At 38.0% G+C, this 20,009-nt stretch overlaps 1 protein-coding gene across 2 annotated transcripts in view; it reads right to left on the minus strand.

Moving 5' to 3' along the window:
- Positions 1-226: 226 nt before the first annotated feature.
- The window catches only part of LOC142346004 (uncharacterized), a 36,766-nt gene continuing 16,983 nt past the window's right edge, over positions 227-20,009 (minus strand). The window contains exons 2-4 of one of the 2 annotated variants that reach the window (XM_075398477.1): positions 15,472-15,759; positions 4,206-4,447; positions 227-1,062 (exon numbers count right to left, since the gene is read on the minus strand). In XM_075398477.1, the coding sequence (XP_075254592.1) occupies positions 304-1,062; positions 4,206-4,447; positions 15,472-15,706 (1,236 nt within the window). In that variant the 5' untranslated portion in view covers positions 15,707-15,759 and the 3' untranslated portion in view covers positions 227-303. Of the gene's footprint in view, positions 1,063-4,205; positions 4,448-15,471; positions 15,763-20,009 lie in introns of both variants that reach the window. The other variant, XM_075398476.1, reaches the window with a different exon arrangement.

A 20,009-nucleotide genomic window follows, 5' to 3' on the forward strand; every position in this document is an offset into this window, starting at 1 on the left:
GTGTAAATAGAGACATGAACAGAGTACTGGCCATCCTAAAAAAGAATGTCTTTAACCTGACTCAGCGCTGATTTGTTCTGCCACCAACCTCCGGGTTTAAAACCTGTATAAAGTTCAGCATGACTCTAAAAGTCTCTTTTCAGTCTCACATAAGTTTGATGTATCATTTATCTTTTTTAGCAAATAAGTAACAAAAAAGTCAAAAAATTTATAAATAATACTTCGATATAACTTATATACAATTAAATACAATTAAACTTATATACAAATCAAAAAACTGCAATTACAAAATTGTAAATTCTGCTATTGGTATAAAATTTTTCTTCTAAGATATTCGATCCAGGTCTCAACTGAACATTGCCATGGTGATAGGTACCCCACAACTTTCTCATAATTCTTCATTTTATGACCCCGGTATGTATCCACAATTCCGTCAGCTAATTCCTGCAGTTGAATTTCGGTGGCGTAGATTAAAAAAGCAGCTGTCCGCGCAAAAACTGGATCGTCATAGAGATCTATTTCTGACGCCAGAAACATGTAGTAATCTTTGAAGTAGTTTTTTATTTCTCTGATGACGTCATTTTGGGATTTCAAGTCGGTCATGACGTAAACCACGTCTGTAGCTCTTTTTAAGCCAAATGCTTCGAGCTGAGAGAGAACATTTTTTGGTTTTAACCGCTTGAACGCACACGGTCGATCGGTACCTCTTAAATGGACCACAAAAAATCGCTTGATCGAATTAGGATTTCTTTTGAAAGATCTGGCTTTTTCAATTGCACGTTTAAAGCAGTGACGAACTATTTGCTCGGCACTTGAAGTAATAAATTTGGAAAAAGTTCTGTGCTTGAAATTTCGGGAAACTCTTTTCAAGTCTGGTCGGTTGTAAATTTTGATGTTTTCGTTCTTTATGTACATAATTCTGTAGAAAGCTGGTTTCGGGTTGAGCGGGTTTTCGCCGTACTCGATGGTCACAGCGTTTGGTAAGTCTTTAGTGTCGGGTGGCATCAATTTTGGCACATCGGAGCGAGATATAACGCGAAGTCTGCACAATAGTCTCGTTCTCTGAAATATACAACACGAAGCAGTTAGCTTGCAGAAACGCAAAACTTTCCGCTCCTTCCCCCAGGATGAGGTGCGCAACCCAAGCCAGTTCTGATCAGACCATCCAGAACAAAATGGGGGGTGCCAGACTGACTTGAGTCTTGCACTGGGGGTGCCAAGCCGACTTCAGTCGCGCACTGGGGTCACCCCGACTGGCACTTTTCACTGTTGAAGTAGCGACAATCATTGGTATACTGTATTGTTTTCAGAAAAATAGACGTCATTTTATGTATATATTATTTGGGCTCTTCAGTAAAAAAAAATAGTTCCAAACAAAGAAAAATTATAGCTCAACAAAAATTACCAAAACTCTCACCACAAAAATTTTAGCTCAATAAAATTTAGCTCAACTCGATGTTAATTAAGTAAAATGGGGAAGTCGGCCTGACCGGGGCTGGCTTGAGTCACAAACCTCATCGTGTCGCCTCCCCGCATCCAGTTTAGTGGGTGCATATTATTTGCAGCCACAAGACTCACGCGTCATATATTTTTATAAATGATTTTATGTAATGGCACGCGCTCTGTAACTGGGGACAAACGGAAAAGATCCGGAAACGCAAAAAATATTGTAATTTTGCTTAAGCGTCTGGTAAATTTTTGCAAGGGCATGGAGCGCCTTGAAAGTTTTTTTTCATTCTTGCAACAAACTTGACGTATAGCTTCCTGCACGATAACATTGCAAAAACGTCATTTACGTTGAAAATAAGTTTGCGCCGAATTAGTTTATGATTCCGCAAAGCGTTTATATGACCTTTTACAAATTATCAAAAATTGCTAGTGTACAAAACTGTATAATAATTTTCAGAAAGTTGTTTAATTTCTAACTATTTACGAAATATCTACGCTGATACATGCAAACTTATTTTGAGCAATGAAAATTGATATCATTTTGCGGGAGAAGAATCTCTCTTCAAAAAGGCTGCACCTGGTTTTATTTTTTGCAGATAACTGTCAGAACATCTCAGCTGCAATTCAATTGACAGCAGCAATTATTGTGGCTTTCCACTTAGAGGTAGGTTTATAAAAAATTGGTTTTTCAATTGAGGTCAACTCAATCAAAGCAGTATGAGCAACTCACAGTTTAAAAGGTGATCAATAAAAAAGAATCGATTCGAGTCAGAACTGTGCTATTGGTTTTTTTCAGCTTGAATTTTTCAAGATAAATTTTAATGTTACAGAATCTAGAAAGATTACTACAATTACCACTCCTGCTTATCTGCTCTTATTTAGGAGATCCATTGCACTTCTATCGTCATTTCAAAAGATTAATTGATATTAATTGATATGAAATGCAAATTATACATTGTTTTTCATTAAAACAACAAATTGTTTCTTGTCTGTAACGGGGGGGGGGGGTTGCATAACGTACTGGATGCGGGCACAAACTGAAAAGATCAATAAACTGCTAGATTGGAGTCAAAGTAGTATTTTTGCCTTCTCTTCTTTTCTATACAAAAATTGTAATTTTGGAGATCTAGCGAACTCATCAGTACAAGTTCTGCGGTTTCTCTGCTTTAATTGTCTGACATTTCTGAGCGAAAAGTAGAAAGCTCAAGCAAGACAACAGAGACAAAAAGAGACAATAAAACTGCTGAAAAAAGTGAAAAAAGTTACAAAAACTGAAAACCCTCAGTTCCTAAGTTTTCTAAAGTTAATTTAATCAAAAGCAATATTGTATCAATAAAATCTATGCAAGAAGCCAGTGGGAGCTCAAAAATGTGCATTTGAGAAATCAAGATAAACATGAACTTAATAAAAACAAACAAAAAGTTGCAGATCTCATTATACAATTTCATTTTTCCTTAAGACTAAGCTTTCGAAACCAATTTTTAGTTGCCAAACGCTACAATACAACTAATTCTCAGACTAGCGGAAACCTCGATTGCCACATTGTTCACAATAGGCAAAATAAAAAATACTGAAAAATTCACAAGTTCTGCTAAAAATCCGAAAAGGTTATTGAAGATAGGGTATGTATGACTTTTGAGTCGTTACATACCACTTCTCAAACAATTTAAAAGCTTAAGAGAAGTTTCGGCAGGCCCTAAAAATTGAAAAATACAAAAAAAGAAGACAAATTTTCGAAAAAACTTTTAAAAATTCACATTTGACAGAAATTTTTATATTTATATTTGAGATTGGAATCAAACACAAACTTAAAAATTTTTGGAAAAAAATGCACAATATACTGCCGAGGAGATTCGAAGCTAAAAATTTTACAATAAATTGATGTGTTCTTGTTAACTTCATCACACTAAGCACTATGAATAGAGTCAACTAATTTCAGATTCGCTTTCGGGGGACTAAAATTTGAACGGAATTTCCATCCAATTATAAATAAATTAAACATTTATTTTTAAGTAAATTTAATTTTTTCAATGTTTATTCAATTTTTGTTTATGGAATTGAAATTCTACAGTTAACAAATTTTTAAATGGTTACACTCTTATCTTTCCAGATCGCGAAGAAAAGTTTTCGATTGTGACTGCAGAAAAAAAACTATAGAATAATGACATCATTATGCAAGTAATTTTGTTATCATAAATGTGAAAGAGACTTACATTTAAGTTAGATTCACGAAAATCACAACTTGGAACAAAAAACAAAGAAGATTTTATCAAAACAAGTACGATTTGCGGGCTTAATTGAGGTGTTGCAGATGTTTCCTTTAGTGGAAACATTTACCTAGGAAAAAAAACATCAGAAAAAATATCAGCCATTTAAAAACCATTTCGGCGATAGAAAACCAAACTTTTCTTGTAAAAGCTCAGATATAATCGAAAACCTCAAATAAATTAACTATATTAGATGACATTCTTTTTGAAAAAGTTTTTTGTGGCGTCTTGAAAATAAATTCTTTTTTCGTCTTCACTTAGCTCCTAATTGAATCTTTTCTACCGATAACACCTCGACTCACAAACGAGAATGGCGATAACGGCAAAAACGACAATAATCCACACTTCTTAAGTAAATTATCGACGATGCCGACAAAAACTATGATAATCGACAGTTCTTACAAAAAACGACGAAATCAACAAAAACCGACAAAAAACGACGCTTTAGTTTCGTCGCTATTTCTCAACTTAGGAAAAAGTTGTCCTTACATTTTGGAACGTGAGTTTAAACACCATTTGGTTCGTATCCACAATCCTGGCCCACCCCCAGCCGTGGAAATATCTTCTATTCCCTGACGCATTTACAACAACTGGCTCATTGTGCTTGTTCCGCATATGATCTGCCCTCATTGATGGCACAAAGTCGACCAGAGCTCTGTCTGTTTTAATTGCCAGCTCAGCCGCAAACAGGAAGTCGTCCATCTTGTGAAGAAATCCTGAGTTTCCCTTGTCTGAAATATATTTAAAGTTAAGCTCAAAAAGTGAAAAAAAGTTTTATTTATTTAGTTTTTTTTTGTAATTTAAGCAAAATTTTAGTAAACTACGCGCTTTCAACACAATCCATTAACTAATTACAATTTGAAATACGAAGCAGGGAATTGTTCGATTCAATTTTTGCTCATTCAGCACAATGACAAGAAGCTGAGTTCACGCTTTCGCAACAATGCAGCTCTTTCATTGAAAGTCTACAATATTACTGCCCTAAACTAAACAGTAAAAATATTTAAATTAAAATGCATAATTTCCACTTTTATTGTCTAAAAATATTTGTTGTTTCAAAAATTTCCATTATTATTATTATTTAATTTTATGTGAAAATTACAAGAGAGAACAGGGAAACTCTATCTTTTATTCAAAATATTTTTTAAAAGAGACAGATTTGATTTATTTTCGGCGTGAAATTTTACCAGTGCGTCATATAAATTCAGCAAAACAGTAATTCATTTATAAACATGGCTATACTGCATCGAACCTGATTCAGCATATGACGTTCCGTGAGGTTGCTGGCAGAGCAAATTATTGCGGCTGAGCTTAAAAACTCAGAAATCAAATTGAATAGCACTTCAAGGTCAATTCAAGCAGTTCAATTTAGAATAGCATGACAAGCAAAATTTAATGCTACATTCTACTGAAGCCATACAGATTTGTTCATTTTGTTCAACATTTATATTTAGCAACTATTATTAGTACACAATCGTCATTCATGAAGTGAAACTCAAACTCGAACTACCTCAACCACCATCAAAACAATACTACGACTTAACAGTATTGCATCAGATTCTTTGCGATTGGATTGCGAATCAACCTGTTGTTGATACAGAATATTCGACAAAACTTCTACATGGTTAACAAATTTCTCATGACATCAAATTTACACTGAAAAAGTGACGTTATGGAAAAGTGTTCACATTCTGTCGACATTATTATCTACAACCAATCAACATTTGAATTTGACATGTAAATCCACGTGAGTGGCAGCATAAAGGGAGCTTGAAAAACTACCAAAAATTAGTTGAAAGTTGCAATTTTGGTTATATTAAACTAACATACAGTGCGTATTGAAGCACACTTTCTTGAGCGGTAAATTTTTGTTATCTTGTCTTGTTTCTGTAGATCAAATTAGTGAGTGTACAGTTTTAACCTAACTTTACTCTGACTTATTGAAAATAGAATTGACTTTGAAATTCTCAAATTTTCACATTGCGGAACGAAGTTCTTATAAGTAGAGTTACAAAGCAGATAAACTGTTAGTTCTTGTTTCTTTCTTTTTCCAGTTGCCTAGGCTGATTCCAGTTTCTTGATCGGTAGATCTGAAAACTTGGTTGCAAAGATATACAAGACTTAGTTTTCCGCCCATGTATTAAGATTGGGTATGAAATATAAAAGGTAGCCCCAACAACGCAGTTTACCCAGCGTTGTTTATTTTTACATCAGTTAGTAGGCCCACCTAACGCTCATAACCCTGTGATTTTTTTTCACTAGTATTTGTGGTTGAGGAGATTTCATTGAAAAACATCTAATTTGAGACTCACTGGTTATTTGAAATTTTGGACTTCTGCTTAGTTGAAGCAAAATTATTTTCTATTCAGCAAAGCTGAAGAAGCAGTTATTTGACATTATTGAATATCATGTAATGCAACGGCATTCTAGAGTATAGCGAACAATACAGTTCACAAAAGTTAACTCCAAAAAACACAATATCCGGACAGATTTGAAACCGCTAAAACGAACTGGGCGGTGTAAAGTTTTCCTTGACTTTGATAGGAGAGAAGCCGTTACAATTGGTCCGCCGACCCGGACAGTGGAAGGCAAACTGCTGTCCAATCTGATGAAGAGAGTGCCGAAGGCACCCCCCAAAGAAAATCAAAAGAATCAACAGCGCAAGGCCACTGAGGCAGAGCGAAATTTGCGAGTGCAATTCACAAAACACGTTGAAGAATTGACCTCGTTTAAATGGAACAAGCAAAGCAAAAGCAACCAGGCAATCCTAACACAATCAGCAGAGAGGAGTTTTAATTAACAGCACAAAGGTACGAAAAGAAGTTCCATGATTTATTGGAAGAAGTCAACACCAAAACAGGGATTGGCTACAAAATAATTGAAGATTCAGATCGACCGAACAAACTGAAGGTCCTCTACCAACATACTGTTCACCTTCTAGAGGAAGAAATACTCAAGCAACTGTAGCGTCGAAACAGGCTTGTGCCCTATCAAGCTAATTTCGTTGAAGAGCATCTGAAAGAAGCAAGGAAGTGCTAAGCAAGTTTGGACTATCATTGGCTTGCTTATATAAGCAAAGGCACCAACCAGCAATGAATGCAGAGCAAAGCAACGCAACCCAAGCAGTGAACGATAGCGAGAGCAATAACAACTACCCAACGAACAACCCAGTTGCTCAAACAGTGCAAAATGGAGCAACAGCAAGTGGCCAAGAGACGGAGAATGTTTCGGAAACATCTTCAGCAAAGCAAAGGCAAGAGGAAAGGATGAAGAAATTCGATATCGAGTTCGAAACCAAAATGCGACTGGAACAGGCACGGTTTGAGTGAAGGAAGCTAGAGCTGGAAATGCAAATGAAGGAACTGGAAACCAAGCATCAACTGCTGCAGGAAGAGCGTGAGCTAGAGCGCAAAGTGAAGAGAACAGCAATAGAGAACGATGATGCTCGTTCCCAATCAACAGGTGCTCGAGATAAATCACCCTTCAACTGGACCCCGAAGAAGAGAGATGTCTCAGACTGGGCCAGCAGGATCGACAAACTTCTAACGCCAGAACGATCAACAGCTCGCTTCGAAGTAACCCCTGAAGTAAACAGGCATATTGACTTCTCAGGATATCGCAGTTCACGAGAACAATCCTCAAGTGTTGATGACCGAGACGTTTTCCCCACAGCTGGTCTACGATACAACACTGGCTATTCAGGTAGTAGTAGCCTACAAAAGCTGAAGTTGAACAACTTCGACGGAAACCCTCTCGAATGGCCGGAGTGGTCTAGTATGTTCATTGCTACAGTGGATCAACGACCAATACCAGAATCAGAGAAGATGAGCCATCTGAAGACTCTACTGACAGGCAAGGCAAGGTCAGCAATCTCTGGAATGGGCTATTCTGGACAGTTCTATGGTGCTGCATGGAGTATTCTGGAGAGGAAATTTGAGAGGCCTCATGTGATCATTGATGCACAACTGGAGAGTCTTCGCAAAGCAAGTAGGTGAAACCTCACAACTCAACAGATCCGATCAGTTTCTCAGTTATTATTTCGAACTTTGTGAATGTGCTCAAAGAGTATAAGCAGATTGGTGATCTGCAATCGAGCTCGACACTATATATGGCAGTAGAAAAACTACCCCAAGTTCTCAAAGAGAAGTGGTTGTTCTATGTTGATGATAAAGATGAAGATTGGCCTGATCTGATTATGTTTGAAAAAAGGCTATCTAGGATAGCATTCGTGCACGAAGGGTTTTCAGTTTTCAAGGGAGAGCGAAGAGAAGAAGACCGAAGAAGCACAAACAGAGACAAACGGTTCCCGAAAACATCGAACTTCAGTGCAAGTTCGAACGTGAAAGAAACGAAGCAAACGCAAAGTGATCACTGTCCACTAGCTGATGGCACTCATAAAGTATGGAATTTTCTATTATTTAGGAACATGAGTGTGAAGGATCGGTACGCAGCAGTGAGAAAGCAACGCTTATGTTACGGATGTCTAGGCAAAGGACATGCAATCAAAGATTGTAAAGTCAATGCGTGCGGCATCAATGGATGCATCAAGAAGCACAATCAATTGCTACACTCAGAAACCCAAATGGACGTTGGCAATTACGCAGTCAACGTTAGCGCAGCAACAATCAACCAGAGTAACGAAGTTACTAGCTTTCTTCAGATAGTTCCTGTCTCAATACAGAGCGGTGGCAACCGGCTGAACACATATGCTTTCATCGATAGTGGATCAACGGTTTCATTCATCGATCAAAGTGTGCAAGAAAAGTTACGGGCCCAAGGCACCAATGTGACGCTCAACATAGCTGGCAACACGGAACGAAGGATCTGAAGACAGAAAAGGTTCTTCTCAAAATAAAGGGACTAAATTCCTAGGTGCATTCAATCGAAGCGTTTGCACACCCGTCAATTTTCTTGGGAAACACAAACTACAACTATAACAAGCTGAAGCAAAGCTTCAATAACTTGAGTGTTCTACCCAACAAAAGCTTCAACTTGATGGAAATTGACATCATCCTTGGTCAAGATGCTTATGAGCTACAACGCCCACTGGATTATAAGATAGGAACACGAAGTGAACCTTTCGCCGTTCTAATAGAGCTAGGATGGGTAGTCAGTGGGCCCATGACGGGCAAAAGAAGACAAAATGTTTGTCATTTCGCCTTCACTGAAGATGTGAAAGTGGCTGAGAATATCCAAAACTGGTGGGGCATAGAAACCTATGCTTCCAAAATCAACGTCGTCAGTCACTCAAAGTGCATGCACAGAAGTCGCCGCTAGAGAGTACGACGAAGTTTACAGGCGAGCGGTACGAAGTGGGAATGCTGTGGAGTGAACCAGAGCCAAACCTACCAAACAACTACAGCTCAACCTTGGGTCAGTTTTACTCACTGGAGCGAAGATTCCAAAGGGACCCAAACCTGAAGAGTTTGTATCAAGAGTCAATTGATACAGATGTAGAAAAAGGATTCGAAAAGATATTGAGCGAGTCCGAAGTGAAAGGCACCTTCGGGAAGGATTGGTATTTGCCACACCATCCAGTGCTAAACCCGAACAAGCCAGGCGAAGTAAGACGTGCTTGCAATGCCGCTTCAAAGTACAAAGACATATGCCTAAATGATAAGCTACTAGCAGGACCTGATCTGCTATATGGTTTGACTGGAACAATATTCAGATTCCGTGAAGGACCAATAGCCCTAACAGCTGACATCGAATCGATGTTTCTACAAGTGCAAGTTCCACAACAGGATAGAAGTTGCTTGAGGTTCCTATGGCGTCCAAGAACAAATGGACTTGTTGAGATATACGAATATCAGCGTCACGTATTTGGAGCTATGAGTTCTCCAACTTTTGCAAACTATGCTCTCAAGCAAGTGGGACTGGACAAGGAAAAAGAGTATCCAATTGCAGCAAAAGCAATACGAAACAACTTCTACAAGGACGATTTCATCAAATCAGTAGAAACCCCGGAAGAAGCAATTGAAGTTTTTAACCAACTACAACCTCTTCTCTGAGAACATGGATTTGGATTGAAGAAGTGGATAAGTAACAACGATGCAGTTACCGAAGCAATCCCAGAAGACTTGAAGTCAATCAGCAATACGAAACAAGTCGAAGTGGAACCCAATACGGAGGGATCCTCAGTGCTAGGACTACAATGGACCGTTACTGATGACAGCCTTCAAGTGTGTAGAGGTACCAACAAGGAAGTGGAAACCACTATAACCCAGAGGAAGATTCTGTCACTGGTATCTTCAGTATTCGACCCGATCGGATTGTTTCCTCCGTTCAGTGTTCACATGAGACGACTTCTGAAAGGCATCTGGACTAAGTATGGGCAACATTGGGACAACCTGGTGACGAATCAGAATTCCTGTGGTGGAAAGAAAAACTTCCAATAGTGGCCGAAACAAGCATCGATAGAAGGTACTTCAACAGAGAGAGGGATAAAGCCGAACTTCATGTGTTTGCTGACGCATCTGAAGACACGATGTGTGCAGTGGCCTATCTAGGTTGACAACCAAAGGAATACCCAGCTGACTTAGCATTTGTCATTGGAAAATGCAGAGTGGCATCAATGAGGCATCTTTCAATACCGCGATTGGAATTGCAAGCGGCAGTCATGGCAGTGAGGTTGAAAGAACAGATAGTCATGGAACATGAAATGAAGATAAATAGTTGCAGTTTTTGGTCAGACTCAACTACGGTACTGCAGTGGATACACAGTTCCCATCGTAAACAACAAGTGTTTGTGGCCAATCGGGTAGCTGAGATAATAGATACAACTGATGTTTCACAGTGGAAACATGTGAGCGGTATCAACAACCCAGCGGACATTGGCACCAGAGCAATCAACATTGAAGAACTCAAGAGAAGTGAGTGGCTCACTGGGCCGGCCTGGTTTAAGTGACCAGAAAAGGGATGCCAGAGCAAGTGAACCTAATCTTTGCATCAGATGAAGAGAATATACCCTCATCAGTCTTCACGATACAGGCTGAAGAAAAGAAAGCTGTTATTCAGTGGGAACGATTCAGTACTTTTAACAGACTAGTAAATACAGTGGCATACGTACAGCGAGCATTGAACAAACACAAACCAGCAACACTCTTAGTCAGCATTGAAGAAAGAGAAAAAGCAAAAGCAACAATCTCCAAGTTACTACAGCAAGAACATTTTGGTGAAGAGATGAAATTTCTCAAAGCTGAAAAGGAAGTTCCAAAAGGCAGCAAAATCCTGCAATTCTCCCCTTTCTTGGGTGAAGAAGGACTTATTTGAGCCAAAGGCAGAATAGGCAGAAGTCAATTGGATTTCATGGCAAAGCATCCAATTTTGCTACATTGGAAACATCATGCGGTTGAATTATTCTTGCGAAACGAGCACAAGGACAATCAACACGAGGTTACTGAGCATGTAAGGAACATTGTTCAGCAGAAGATGTGGATCCTAGGCATACGAAACGCCTTAAGATCAATCAAGAACAAGTGCGTTACCTGCAGAAAGGGCAGAGCACAAACGATAGCACCAGTAATGGCAGATCTACCCCAAGAACGGTTAGATGCTTCAACCGCCTTTACAAACGTTGGAGTGGACTACTTTGGCCCTTTCATTGTGAAGATTGGGCGCAGGAACGAAAAGCGATGGTGTTGTCTCTTTACATGTCTAACTACTAGAGCGGTGCATATAGAAGTTGTACATAAGTTAGACACAGATAGTTGTCTCAATGCAATAATGAGATTTATTGCTCGAAGAGGCAAACCAATTACGATCATCAGTGACAACGGGAGAAACTTTGTTGGAGCTGAACGAGAGTTTGTGGAGTACGTTACGACATGGAACAAAGAAAGGATCGAAGAACATCTAATTCAACGAGGAATCAGATGGAAGTTCAATCCGCCCGCAGCACCTCACTTTGGAGGAGTATGGGAACGGTTGGTGAGAAGTTGCAAGAAAGCAATGTATGCGGTATTGGCGAATAGATCAGTCAACGATGACGTTCTTTCAACAACGATGTGTATTGTTGAGCAGACTTTGAACGCAAGACCGTTGACTCCAGTCAGTTCGGACGTAAATGACTTAGAAGCATTGACCCCCAATCACTTCTTGCTTGGCAACAAGAACGTTTGCTTACCCTTTCTACCATGCGCAGAGGAATTTGTGGGTCATCGAAAACTCTTTCGACAAACTCAAGCAAATGCAAATCTCATATGGGTCTCGTTTGGTTGATCGAAGACAGCGATAAGCGTGGTTATTACAACCTAGGTCGAGTTACGGAGCCCATCGATGGGTCTGACGGTGTGATTCGATCGGCGATAGTTCGAACGAACGACGGAGTGTACAAGAGACCAGTAGTGAAGCTCGCCCCAGTACTACCTGGAAAAGATGTTTTCGGGATGGAAAACAGGGCTGGCAATATTGCGGCTGAGCTTAACAACTCAGAAATCAAATTGAATAGCCTTTCAAAGTGATTTCAAGCAGTTCATTTTAGAATAGCATGACAACCAAAATTTAATGCTACATTCTACTGAAGCCATACAGATTTGTTCATTTTGTTCAACATTTATATTTAGCAACTATTATTAGTACACAATCGTCATTCATGAAGTGAAACTCAAACTCGAACTACCTCAACCACCAGCAAAACAATACTACGACTTAACAGTATTGCATCAGATTCTTTGCGATTGGATTGCGAATCAACCTGTTATTGATACAGAATATTCGACAAAACTTCTACATGGTTAACAAATATCTCATGACATCAAATTTACACTGAAAAAGTGACGTTATGGAAAAGTGTTCACATTCTGTCGACATTATTATCTACAACCAATCAACAATTGAATTTGACATGAAAATCTACGTGACTGGCAGCATAAAAGGAGCTTGAAAAACTACGAAAAGTTAGTTGAAAATTGCTATTTTGGTTATATTAAACTAACATACAGTGCGTATTGAAGCACACTTTCTTGAGCGGTAAAATACTTGTTATCGTGTCTTGTTCTGTAGATCATACTAGTGATTGTACAGTTTTAACCTAACTTTACACTGACTTTTTGAAAATAGAAATGACTTTGAAATTCTCAAATTTTCACATTGCGGAACAAAGTTCTTATAAGTAGAGTTACAAAGCAGATAAACTGTTAGTTCTTGTTTCTTTCTCTTACCAGTTGCCTAGGCTGATTCCAGTTTCTTGATCGGTAGATCTGAAAACTTGGTTGCAAAGATATACAGGACTTAGTTTTCCGCCCATGTGTTAAGATTGGTCATGAAATATAAAAGGTAGCCCCACCAACGCAGTTTACCCAGCGTTGTTTATTTTACATCAGATAGTAGGACTACCTAACGCTCATAACCCTGTGAAATTTTATTTCACTAGTATTTGTGATTGAGGAGATATCATTGAAAAACATCTAATTTGAGACTCACTGGTTAATTGAAATTTTGGACTTTTGCTTAGTTGAAGCAAAGTTATTTTTTATTCAGCAAAGCGTATAGTGGATAATACAGTTCAGAAAAGTTAACTGCAAAAAACACAATATCCGGACAAATTTGAAACCGCTAAAACGAACTGGGCGGTGTAAAGTTTTCCTTGACTTTGATAGGAGAGCAGCCGTTACACAAATCAACGCTGAATCAGTCTAAAGACATTCTGTTTTTCAGGATGGCCAGAACTCTGTTATTGTAACTATTTACACTGGCCAGTCTGATTTTTGAGTATAAATTACTTCATGAAAGATAATATGTTCAGCTTAACTCCCGCCAACAAGGTTTGTTTTATATGCAGTTCGAACTTTTGCATGGGTATTTGTAATATTTAATTTGCGTAGCAAGTCGTAACCACTGAGCTAAGTTGGCTTTGTTGTAAATACCTACAAACCAGCTTAAACATAAATAGTGTGTATACTACTATAGTAATTACTAGTTATGAGCTACCAAAGTATGACATTACTCTGCTCAGACTTAATTTTGGGGTATGATTGATACACGATAAGTTTAGCCTGGGCTAACTCTATGACCTCAATATAATCATGAAGAAATACTGCACATAAAGAAAATTAAATTAATGTGGAGATGCAATGTATCCGAACTGAATTAAGTTTTCACTCTTGAAATGTGCTGGTCCAGTGGTGAAAATCTTTGCGACTCAAGTTCGGATTGTTTCCCCGTAATTTTCAGCGTAGTAATGCGTTCTATAAAAACAATCAGTCTGTAAAATTTAATATTAATGAATCTTGATTAGCATTGTAATTGACTTCTTGAATCCCCTGGCATCCAGGGGTTTTCGCGGTTTTCAAAAATCTGTTTAATTCACAAAGCATGTAAACAGATAGTCTGAGATGTGCCTTGAACAAGCGACCTTGGGTTCAATACAAATTCTGTTCAGAAATCGTTGCCGGTCCGATACTAATCAGCGCAGACAGGAAACTGAACTGAAGGAATTGAAGCACAGCAACGAATAGCTCACATAGCGATGTCCGACAGGATAGTGTGGTAGTTTATGGAATGAAAATATAAATCTACGAAATAGGAAAGCAACCTCTTCTTACAGAGCAAAAAATATTTGTTACAATCAGTCATATACCTATGCCATTATTTACAAATTGGAAGGGTTGCCAAGTTGCTCAGACGAACAATATCGTATTGGCAAAAAGTCCCTGAACAAATTACTATATTTGTTCCAGGGCTAAATGGTGGACAGGTGGACAGGCTAAATACCCTATATCAAGAACACCTCCAAATTGCAATCAAAAGCCGAAGCACAAAAAAATGAAGAAAATGTGCAAAAGCCTCACCCGCCTGCATATCTCCGGTAAATGCGAACACTGATATTTCTCCAGTACTCGTCTGAGCCATAGTCAACGTTTTAATAAAAAAACTGTTAACACAACGATGAAATTCAAATGAGTTGCAACTATAGGGAAGCGTAATTCTTTACAATTATGAACGAATGTCTTTATTGCAAGTAGGGATCCTTGACACGAGGCCATTCTGCGTCTTGATATTGAGGAGGGAATGCTAAAAAACCGACACGACAGAGTTCTGAATCATTTTTTAGTTTGCTCAATAACTAAACTAGATTTTCAAAACAGCGACAAACGTTTCATATTACCCAATAGGAATCCAAGACCAGGAGGCGAGTGTTTATAGTCATGGTTCAACAGAATGCCTGTCCGTTTAGATTTAACCATCGTCTCTTCTTTACAAAGAGCGTCACTTATCAGCTGCAGGAGAGGATATTTTTGCTTTTTGGGTGCTTGCAGAATACAGAAAAATATTTCCCACTCCGAAAGTTGAGGGAAACAAGGAGAACAGTTTTCATAAACCAGGTGAAGAATTTTAGGCTGATTCTGCAATTTTTTATGATATTCTCTAAATTTTCTATTTGACACTGAAATGGGTTGCTTTTTTTGGTCGATGGACGGAAACCAATTTCCGGTGAAACAGACTTGCAAGGATCAGCTTGATGCAGACGATGTCTGGTTTATTTACAAAAACACCGCGGTCATGGAAAAATCCAGGTGGATATTGTTGATTAACAAACTTTAATTTTAAAAAAATGGGTTCGGCCTTTCTTGCTGAAACTTCGTACATTTACATGTCATTCGTAACCCAATTTCGGTTCCTGAATTTAATTGTCTTTTATTTTAGCAAAATCATTTACTAGTAAAGCACTTGAGTTGGAAACAGACCCTACAATCTTCAACATCAAACGGCGCTTGTTAGCCAGAACTAATTGGACTAAAAACTTTAACCTTACCTTTGAAAAGTAAAAATTGGTCATTTCTTTGGCAAAATGGTAATTGTGAATAATGTAGATTGCTGAAGAGTGGGTATTTTTCCTGGTTGTAACTCAGTGGTGAAATTGGAGCATTCGGAATATAATTTGGTGTAGTTGAAGAAGTTAAAGTCAAATAACAAAAAAGAGAAATAATCGCAACAATTAAAATGGTGACTTTGCGGAAAGCCGGGTGTAGAAGAAATTTTGGTGTCATTTAAATTTTCGTGGCTCAATAGTTGGTTGAGCTTTATATCAATAATTTAATAACTGCTGAAAATCGATATTTGAGAGCCAAATATATTTCACAATTTTTAGTATTTAACCCAGGTTGACCACCTTAGACAAAACTTTGAAAACTTACTAAGACTTATACAGTGCCGTAGAAAACTTACAAAATTTTGTACGGCGCCGTCTTGAACATACGTTACAATGTTTATCTAATGGTTCAATTGTTAAAATAAATTATCCATTTTTAGTGATGTCATCATGAGAGATGCCTAACAATTATAAGTTTTCTACGGCAACGTACAAAAATGTTGTAAAGACCAATTTCTTTAGTTTGACTTTTCCGGAGCCTTTTACGACAATTTTCCAGCTATTATTTTAACTTAAAAACCTTATTGATCTTGATACGGCCTTAATACGGTAACTTAGAAAACTTAGTACGGCCGAATTACGGACCGTAGTCAAATTTACAAGATCTTAGTACGGTTTTCATTCAAGACTTATACGGTGCCGTACCAAGTTTTCCAAGTATGGGTAACCTGGGAACTTGCGACACGCTGAAATGCGATGGCCTGAGAGTAAAAACATTTGATAAAAAATGCCACCGAAGAAAATAGTAAATTTCAGATCTACTATAATTGAGAAAAAAAATAACGGACAATTTTCTTATTTTTTGACAAAACCGATGGTATTTTTTAAAAAATGAAACTAAAATGAAACGATAACCCGATGAAACTAAAATGAAACGATGGAAATGGGCCTTTTTCGTTTTTGTACACCCCATCATGTTATTTTCCAGAAGTGCTTACAAAGGAAAGCTTTCGATTTTCAGTTTTGTTGACTTGTTCGTATTTTTTTTGGCAAGTTTGTGTAAATTTTGTCTTATGTTTGTATAGATTAGGTTTATGTATTTGCGTAATTAGGAGTTGTAGATGTCATGTATTGTAAGAAATGTCGAAGAGTTTCTCAATGTTGCCATAGGTAATGTAAAATAACTTTAAAATTTAAGTAAAATCCTAATAATTTAATATTTTATTGATCATAATTAATCATAATTTTATCATAATAAATCATCATAATTTATCATAATTTTACCATAATTTATCATAATTTTATTATAATTTATCATAATTTTTTCATAATAGTAATCATAATTTTATTAATCATAAATTCTTAGTGACTATAATTCGGGATATTGTAGTAAAATGTCAGAGGTACTCAGAGATACGTTGGTCATCCAATAGCCACCGATTTTTAATCAGCCTGTTTTGTAGTTTGTCACTCTTCCACCAGCTCGCATCTTGAACATACGTTACAATGTTTATCTAATGGTTCAATTGTTAAAATAAATTATCCATTTTTTAGTGATGTCATTATGAGAGATGTCATTCATAAATTATTTGAGACAATAAAGTCTTACATCAAAAATTTTGATATTTCAAATCATTTTCAATAATTTTTATCGTTTGTGTCATTTTTCGTTTATTTGAGTCGTTAGAGTAAATTTTTAAAGATAAACAAAGTCAATTGCAAAAACATTTAATGGTTATAAACTAAATTAGTCAACTTTTACTAGAGAACTTGGATCCGCAAATAAATGACTTGGCGAGTATTTGAAAGTTTCGCCGTTTTACAGCTTGCAGAATCTTGTCTGAAGACCAAGTTAGTTTCATTAATTAATCTTTTGAGGATCTATATGTTTATTGATTGCTCTTATCAACATCGTTATTAGTTAATTAAGTTAATAAAATTGGTGCCCTCAATGTTATGTTTGGAAGGCCTCAGAGTAGGCCGAGTTTTAACTGTTTTCGATTTCAAATAATATTAATTAATGGCTAAAGTAACCATAGCATCAGCAGTGTATTGAAGAAAATATTAACTTGGTTAAAATAACGGTGGTTATCAATACAACACATCAACAGTTTATGAATCTCATTTCATCAGCATTTTTTATATTTCCACATGCAAAATTTTCGTTATTATTCTCCCCACTTTGGTCAGGTAAGAATAAAAACACAAGTCTTCTCCTGTTGGATGAAATTGCTCAAGAAAAGGCTCCCCTCTCATTGGGTGAGTCGTTAGAGTGTATTGTCGTTAATATTTTGGATACATTTTAAAACCTTAGGCAAATTCTTGTATTTTTGTACTCCAGAGGAATTAAATGGTTTTAAAAGTACCTAAAACAGAATATTGCTGGCTGTACTTTAGCTGTTACAGCCAAAAAACCCATTTCACGTAAAGCATACCCAAGGTGGGCTTCCTTTACAGCCTGAAGGTATAAAGAGCTAGGGCTAATTGTTTCTGCGCGCGAATTAGGCTTATCTATATCTCTAAGAATAACCGACTCTGTAAAACACTGAAGACAAACTTCTATTAATTATGTGGTAATACAATACAGCACCGGAGTCAAGAGTATAATCATTGTGTATCTAAACTAACAGACTGAATATAGCTACTAGAGATAGCGCAACATAAAAGAGAATATTGTCTTCTCAGTCTTGGATAGACTGAAGGTATAGATCCAGTATTTGTACTGCTACATCCATCCGGGGTTAAGAATTTTAAATCTGAATTTGTGAAATGTAGCGGAAATACATTGGATGTTTTATCCTTGTTGTGTAGTCGATGTGATGCCTCGTGTCGTCTTCAGAAATGGAGTTGTGACTTCTGCCGCTGGCTGAAGTCCATGTCAGTAGAGTGTTGACTAGTGTCGTCAGTGAGTAGTCCACATCTTTTTCAAGTGCGCAGCCAATGAAGGTGCCAGCTACAGAGTGTGCTGGCCAGTAACGTCAGTCCTGTCTAAGTACCAACTGTCTCTCACTATGCTGTATTGAAGATTTGTCACAGTTGGAAGATCGCTTGTATTCGTAGTCTCTGTCGGTGTGTAAAAGCAATTTTGTTTTTATCCCCATCTCGTACAAGGTTTGTACAAATCGGATTTACCAACATACCTTCTGGTAGATATCCATCATTTAGCTATTGTGTGAGCTACTTAATCCCCTAAACTTTTTTTAAGTTTAATACTTGCTGAGTAAGCTCCGACCGGAGAAAAGAAGAAAACAGCTGATCCTAGTCTTCAACCTCTGCAAAAAAGAAAGGAACAAATAGAATAAATATAGAGGATATATAAATATAAAAGGAGGAAGGAATGAGAAGAAAAAGAGTTTTTGAGTTTTCAGAACAGTGAGTCTGGGAGTTTTGTGGGACTGTGAGACCAATGTGGTAGGGCTGTGGCCTAGGTCCGAAACTCGAATTCAAAGTCAGGGCCCGGCTGTCAGGGTCCCTGAAGATTTCAGAAAAATTCTTTGTCTCGTGCGAGGAAGGCGGCAAGGGCTCGTTGATACATATCTGTATTGCAGTGTGCGTGCATCGCGAGGAGGTGACTGAGGATCTGTGCTTCTTCGGGGGATGGTTAGTGATTTGCCAACTCGTCAACTATCCGGTCGCTGCAGAGGAGGTTGAAGGTGTGTCCATACATGCGCTTCGTGGCTCCTCCCTCTACGCACTGGAGATATTCGATAGGGACAAGTCGCGGTCGGTGTGGCTTTGCCTTGAGTGGCGAAAACAAGAAATAATCATTCGTCGGATCAAAATAACGGAGGGTGCCTTCTCATTAGGTGGGGTTGATAATATAGCTATTAATCATATAATATGGGGATAACAGTTTTATGTTCGCGTATTGAAGTCGAGAATTGTTTTGGACAAAAGGATTTGATCAGTGGAAGTGGTGCTGGACAAATAGATAGTTCTGGATGGTGTGTAACATCTTGTTTCAATTCACTTTTTGTGTTTGGTTCACCACATCCGTTTCAGTCGAATGCAAAAAAACAATTTGAAGGTAGAAAGGGTAGTATTTCTGGTAAATACAATAAGGGGCAACATCTCTCGTAATCATTGTGTTGAGATAATCGTGGTCTGTGTTGATGGCCAGAGGATTCGTGAGCTGGTGAAATTTAAAATTCGGGCAAGATTCTCTTTGTAACACTTCTTGAGGGAGTGAAGGGACTCACTCGGGATTTCGAGGACAAGGGTTGTGAGTTTCTTAATGGGCTGACCGTATACCAAGCAGGCGACTGTTAGTCCTGAACCGGCGATAATCGTTCGGGTTAGATCTTGTGCGTCGTAGCCCTGGGGCGTTTCCTTGGTGAAAGTTCCTTGCAGGGGTAAACATTGCCGAGGGCCGAGGTTGGCCGATCATAAGGAGGAGATTGATGAAAGGACGACTGAGGTCGAGGTGAAGGAACTTTGGGTACTCCATACCTCAACTGGTGGATGCTCATGGGTTATGACAC

Source organism: Convolutriloba macropyga, chromosome 9 (genome assembly GCF_964194025.1).
Source record: "Convolutriloba macropyga chromosome 9, txConMacr16.3, whole genome shotgun sequence".
Lineage (NCBI taxonomy): Eukaryota > Metazoa > Xenacoelomorpha > Acoela > Convolutidae > Convolutriloba > Convolutriloba macropyga.